The 6,778-nt window shown below is 38.4% G+C and overlaps 1 protein-coding gene across 1 annotated transcript; it reads right to left on the bottom strand.

Moving 5' to 3' along the window:
- Positions 1–3,222: 3,222 nt before the first annotated feature.
- LOC115585221 (tubulin alpha-1C chain-like) lies at positions 3,223–5,571 on the bottom strand. The gene is made up of 4 exons (XM_030423445.1): positions 5,554–5,571; positions 4,583–4,805; positions 4,334–4,482; positions 3,223–4,228 (listed from the first exon to the last, which is right to left on the bottom strand). Exons 1-4 carry the CDS (start codon positions 5,554–5,556, stop codon positions 3,251–3,253), a joined length of 1,353 nt encoding a protein of 450 aa, XP_030279305.1. The 5' UTR covers positions 5,557–5,571; the 3' UTR covers positions 3,223–3,250.
- Positions 5,572–6,778: the final 1,207 nt, after the last annotated feature.

The following is a 6,778-nucleotide window of genomic DNA, read 5'->3' as shown; positions in this document are numbered from 1 at the left end:
ACACAATATTATTTTCTGCACAGAGTAATACATTACTTATCACACTACTTTTTTAGTTACTTAAAAAAATGCATATTAAAAAGCAAGATATTTTATTCAATATATTACATAAAACTAGCTACTTTCATTTTAAAGTCATATATTAGATTGCAATATTACTATCTGAGTAGAGTAATTAACTACTAAAAAATACTACTTTTTAGTTACTGCTTTAGTTCGAAAAAATAAATGATGATCTACATAGAACGATTAAATAGCCAAGATATTTTATGCAATATATTACATATTACTAGTTACCTTCATTTTGAATTAATATATTACATTACAATATCACTGACTGCATAGATTAATACATTCCTTATTACACCACTATTAGTTACTTTGAAAAAAATGCATAAAGAACGTTTAAATAGCCGAGATATTTTATGCAATATATTACATATTACTATTTTTCTTCATTTTAAAGTAATTCATTACCACACAATATTATTATCTGCATAGAGTAATACATTACTTACACACAACTTTTTAGTTACTTAAAAAAATGCATATTTAATAGCCAAGATATTTTATGCAATATATTATATATAACTAGTTTCCTTCATTTTAAAATAATATATTACATTACAATATTATATCTGCATAGATTAATACATTTCTTACTACACTACTTTTTAGTTACTTTAAAAAACAACAACAAATAATCCATATAGAACGATTAAATAGCCAAGATATTTCAAGCAATATATTACATATTACTAGTTACCTTCATTTTAAATTAATTAATTAAATTAATTAATTTAAATTCATATACCACATTACAAAATGACTGTCTGCATAGATAATACATTTCTTATTAAACTGCTTTTTAGTTAGGCTACTTAACAAAAATGAAATAATAATGCATATTAAATAGCCAAGATATTTTATGCGATATATTACATATTACCAGCTATTTTCCTTTTAAAGTCATATATTACATTACAATATTAATATCTGGGTAGAGTGATAAACTACTTATAATACTACTTTTTAGTTACTAAAAAGTAATCTATATATAACAATTAGCAAGACATTTTATGCAATATATTACATATTACTAGTTACCTTCATTTTAAAGTAATTTATTACCACACAATATTATTATCTATCTATTATCACACTACTTTTTTGTTACTCAAAAAAAAAAGCCTAAATAATCTATATAGAATGATTATATAGCCGGGATATTTTCATATATATTATGTATTTATTTTGGTCACAGTGACGAGCAGACAAAGGATCAAATTCTGATATATTATGAGATAAGAATAGATATTTTTAATTGTATGCTCAGTCATATGAAACACAACAGACCCGTACCTTCTGTAATGAAGCCTATAATGACATCATTCATGACTGAAATCTCTTTTTCTATGCCTTTTTATTTTAGCCCACACAACAAGGATTGCCTATGTGATTCAGGAATGTCTCAGGTGTCTCAGGTGTACTCAGAGGATTACGCTTCATCATTAGGCTTTACTAAGAACTTACAGGCTCGGCTATATTAACCACCAGTTCACGCTCTTTCACTTGTCCCTGACCTAAACCTGCCACCTTTAGCCAGAAGAATGTGCTTTAGAGTAAACACATGTGCAGCCTGTTTGTTCTTGGAGGACTTTCACATATTTCAGTTAAAGGGTAACTCCACCAGATTTACAAGGTGTGTTAAGGTCCTGGGGAGAATATTTGAATATGTGGAAAAAGTGGTGTTGGAGCCATTTTTGTATTGTGTTCATTAGTATGTATATAAGTGGCGTGTGTGTGTGTGTGTGTGTGGGGTCACTGGCTGTAATTCCCTTTTTGCACAGTGGGTGGTGTGTGGAGTTTGGGGGAAGGTACAAGTGGCTTTTAGGTGTTTTGTTTTGTCAAGTTAAGCCATTATAAGCAGTATAAAGCCTGTTGTGGCTCCAGAGGAAGCTGCATGTAATCTGATCAAATTTGCCTCCAGTGATGTCACTCAGTAACTGAGGTGCATCGTGGGTAATGTAGGCATCAGGTTTTGTTTTTTTTTAAAAGCGGTCCACAGGTCTTACCTTACCCTTTGGTCTCATCATGGAAACTTACTAATAGATTTTATCAGGAAAATCAACTTCTTCTGACATCGTAATACAAGTTTTCTCATATTTTACATTTGAATATGCAAATGACGCGATCTAACTGATTAATAATCTAAGTTTGTGTTTTGGACATTTACACTAGTCTGAAACAAGACAGAAAAACAGCCCAAAATATATGGAGTCTCCCCTTAATCGCCTATTATTTAGGGGGGAAATATTTGGTTTGTTTCAAGAAAGCAGGAGCAGTTGTAGATTGTTTGGCAGTTATGACTGTCACCCTGATACGATTTTAAAATATAACATTACAAGTATTATAAACACAATTATAAAAGTAATTTAAGGGGATGTAAAACTTTTTGGATGCAAAATGGTATCTAAAGAAATGACTGTAGGTGTGTTGCACCTTTTTGGAAGCAGGTAGATGGGACAGAAACGGGGTGAGGAGCTCCGTCAGAGGCAGCACAGTTATGACCTTCATCATTTTAACGGTGCCCTTCTGACAAAGAGATATAACCTTTTTTTATTCAACCTATGGTGCTTTAAAATGAGACTTGCCTGGATATTATGCTTTTTTTCCCAGAGCAAAATGATCACAGAAAATTTAATGCTGAGATAATGCCAACAAAAAAGAAAGATGAAGAGCGACAGCGAGGAGCAGAAGGAAGAAGAAGAAGAAAGTAGTCATGAGGGAAAAGAAGTATAGACATTACGCTCCGACTGTGATGTAAGAAATAGCTACAGGAAGGTTTTCGTGACGCTAACTTTGAGAGAACATGATGTTCAAGATGAATTTGCGATACAACGATCATGTGATGCACTGGAGAGAAAAGAAAAGGTTCAAGTTATGAAACAAAATAAGTGGTCGAACTGACCTTTCCTGGACCTTTCCTGGCTGATCAGTAAGAACAGCAGCTTTAGAGTAAAGAGTGAGCAGAATAACTGTCATTCTAGAATAAAGTATCATGAAAACTGTAAAGCATGCGTTTAGCGTCAGTCAAACTGCATGAAAGAACAAACTGAACTGCTCTACCAAAAATGCTTTTCTTGAAAGTAATGAATGTAGAAGTGGATTAAAGGGACAAACATAATCCAATTAGAGAACCAATTTTATTTTAGACACTGATAAAGGTCAATACAGGGGCATGCATTCCTTAATACTCGTCTCCTTCATCATCGTCGTCTCCCTGACTATCGGTTCCAACCTCCTCATAATCCTTCTCCAGAGCTGCCATGTCCTCTCTGGCCTCAGAGAACTCTCCCTCCTCCATACCCTCACCCACATACCAGTGAACGAACGCACGCTTGGCGTACATCAGATCAAACTTGTGGTCGAGCCGAGCCCAGGCCTCTGCAATAGCAGTGGTGTTGCTCAGCATGCATACAGCCCTCTGGACCTTGGCCAGGTCTCCACCAGGAACTACAGTGGGCGGCTGGTAGTTGATGCCAACCTTGAAACCGGTGGGGCACCAGTCCACAAACTGGATGGTGCGCTTGGTTTTGATGGTGGCAATGGCAGCATTCACATCTTTGGGCACCACATCACCACGGAACAGCAGGCAACAAGCCATGTACTTGCCGTGGCGAGGGTCGCATTTCACCATCTGATTGGCGGGCTCGAAGCATGCGTTGGTGATTTCTGACACGGTTAGCTGCTCGTGGTAAGCCTTCTCAGCAGAGATGACAGGGGCATAGGTGGCCAGAGGGAAGTGGATACGGGGATATGGCACCAAGTTGGTCTGGAACTCTGTCAGATCAACATTGAGGGCACCGTCAAAACGAAGGGAGGCAGTGATGGAGGACACAATCTGACTGATCAACCTGTTTAGGTTGGTGTAAGTGGGACGCTCGATATCGAGGTTCCTGCGGCAGATATCGTAGATGGCCTCATTGTCCACCATGAAGGCACAGTCAGAGTGCTCCAGGGTGGTGTGGGTGGTGAGGATGGAGTTGTAGGGCTCCACCACAGCAGTGGACACCTGGGGAGCGGGGTAGATGGAGAACTCCAGCTTGGACTTCTTGCCGTAGTCGACAGACAGACGCTCCATCAGCAGGGAGGTGAAACCAGAGCCGGTGCCACCTCCAAAGCTGTGGAACACCAGGAAGCCCTGAAGGCCAGTGCACTGGTCAGCCTGAAGACAGAGACAATGATCACATATGAGATAGAGTCATGTCATTACATTGGATATTCTGGAACCAAACTGACAGTGAACTTGTTCTGCTCTGATTTTACCCACCAGTTTGCGGATTCTATCCAGCACCAAGTCAATGAGCTCTTTGCCGATGGTGTAGTGTCCGCGGGCGTAGTTGTTGGCAGCATCCTCCTTCCCAGTGATCAGCTGCTCAGGGTGGAACAGCTGGCGGTAGGTTCCAGTGCGCACCTCATCTGAAGACAGATTCAATCAGAAATTAGGGCTTGACAGAATGGGGAAAAAAATTAAAAAATCACAAGTCAGCCATGGTGTCAATATTTAACAAGAGTTTACCGATGACAGTGGGCTCCAGGTCCACAAAAACAGCTCTGGGGACGTGCTTTCCAGCTCCAGTCTCACTGAAGAAGGTGTTGAAGGAATCATCTCCTCCTCCAATGGTCTTATCACTGGGCATCTGTCCGTCCGGCTGGATCCCATGCTCCAGGCAGTAAAGCTCCCAGCAGGCGTTGCCAATCTGGACACCAGCCTGACCAACGTGCACTGAGATACACTCACGCTGTGAAAACAAAAAAGGTCTTTAATCATTACACTAAAAATACCCATGGCTGAAGATGTTCTTCTCAAAAGTGTAACCAATGAGATGGTGAAGGCTACGCATCACATGTTCATGACTTCTCTGGTGCTAATACAAGAATAACAAGCTAGACAAACAGCTCTTTTGTAAAGAACCAGACACCAGTTCATCATGACTAAGGTCACCTGATGACATGTTGCACAGTAATTCTTCCTCTTAACACCCTTTGGAGACAAATATAGCACAAAGACTCTGATTCAGACATACAATGTGCTTGGAGATGAAAGAAAAGAAAAATCCCCACCAGGGTTTTGTGGTGCAACAAAACAAACACACCTGTAGTTCAAGACTTTCATACAAAAGTATCAGCCACCAAATGTGCAGCATGAAAGAATGATAATAAAGGCTGTTCATGAATAGGTTTTGTTTGAAAAGCCTGTGGCTGCAGTGTCATAAAGGCCAGGCTTCTTCAAACAGGTGGTAAATAAGAAGAATGCTTCAGGCTGTGAGCACATTGACCTTTATGAACTTGAATTTGGACTGTCTGGACTTACAGTAAAATCTACCAAATTTACAGTCAAAACAACCCACTGAACTCTAAGTTTGGTTAACAGTTCTCCAGGTAGCTAAACCTGCTTATTTTTGTAAAACTTCCCTGTCATGTGATAACACACTTTCCAGCTTAAATCAGCATATAATAAGTAAAGACAAACTATATTTGTATACTCACCATGTTTCCTGAAGGTGATTAGTCTGTCAGAGGTTTGGACAAAGAGGAGGGAGAGACTGTTAGCGCTTACAGGCCGGCCTTTATGAGTCCTGTGTAAGAAGTAAGTGATGGTCTCTGCTGGGTGGTGCTCTTTATACCCTCTCTTCTGGCAGAAAAGTGCTGCTGAGTCCCTATTGGTTGTGGTGTTCACAGGGGGGATTCCTATTGGTTGAAAAGAACCCATCACTAATGACAGACCATGAGAAAGTGAACAATTGAACACTTTTCACACACATAGCCTCATTTTTCATCCCTTTCTCTATAGTTTTGAATAGTTTTGAATTCATAAGTATCTTAACAGAGAAGAGTGGAAGAAGTTCATTTACACAATTACTCAATTACTGCTCAAAAGTACAGTTTTAAATACTTCTCATTTTTTTGTAAGGCATACTTTATACTTGTACTGCAGTGCAGATCAACGGCAAATATTGTACTTATTACTCCATTTATATGGTAGCTATACCCACTTTGCAGATTCACATGATTAAAAAACAAACAAATAAACTATAATGTATTATTCTATGTTAAGATATAATGAGATAAGACTTTATGATATCCGAAGGGAAATTCACAAGCCACCGAACATCATATAACTTAAATTAGCTCCACATTTACCTGCTGCAACATTAAAGTAATATTCACATGACACAAAGCAAAAAGTTATTATCTAATGTCATGATATTAAATGTGTTGAAAAGGGCTCTTCTGCACCATTAGTACTATTAAGTTCAGTACGATTCTGTTTTTCACTTAAGTAAACACTTGAAGACTTTTACTTTGAAGTCGTTCTACACTGTGGTATTAGTGGCTTCTGATCTGAGTACTTACTGAGTTTCTTAAGACATAAATACCAATGCAATGGTGTAAAAATACTCAAACAGGAATATCAGGATCTGTGGTGAAGGATGGGTCTTTGTGGTGAAATAGTGTGCTCATACAAAACTTCTGTTGTACAACACTGCCCCCAAGTGACTGAAGGGAGTGGAGCAGCATGATCATCTTTATAGTCAAAGCATTTTAAGGTCTTCTAAGTGACAACCACATTAATATAAACACATCTTATGTCAGTCAGGAAGAGGCTTGAAGAAGGGCTGCCTAAACTTTTGACCACAGAGGACCCGAACTGAAGCTTAATGCTGAGCCACAGGATCCCTCATATTTAAAGGGCAGTTCTACTTTAAGAACA

Source organism: Sparus aurata, chromosome 7, assembly GCF_900880675.1.
Source record: "Sparus aurata chromosome 7, fSpaAur1.1, whole genome shotgun sequence".
Taxonomy (NCBI): domain Eukaryota; kingdom Metazoa; phylum Chordata; class Actinopteri; order Spariformes; family Sparidae; genus Sparus; species Sparus aurata.
This window is presented reverse-complemented; position numbering and strand designations above follow the sequence as displayed.

What these genes read in the sequence shown, in the direction of transcription:
- LOC115585221 (XM_030423445.1), bottom strand. An exon ending in CCTGGAGCCCACTGTCATCG is followed by an intron (nt 4,483 to 4,582) that starts GTAAACTCTTGT and finishes ATCTGTCTTCAG; the next exon opens with ATGAGGTGCGCACTGGAACC. An exon ending in TGGATAGAATCCGCAAACTG is followed by an intron (nt 4,229 to 4,333) that starts GTGGGTAAAATC and finishes CTCTGTCTTCAG; the next exon opens with GCTGACCAGTGCACTGGCCT.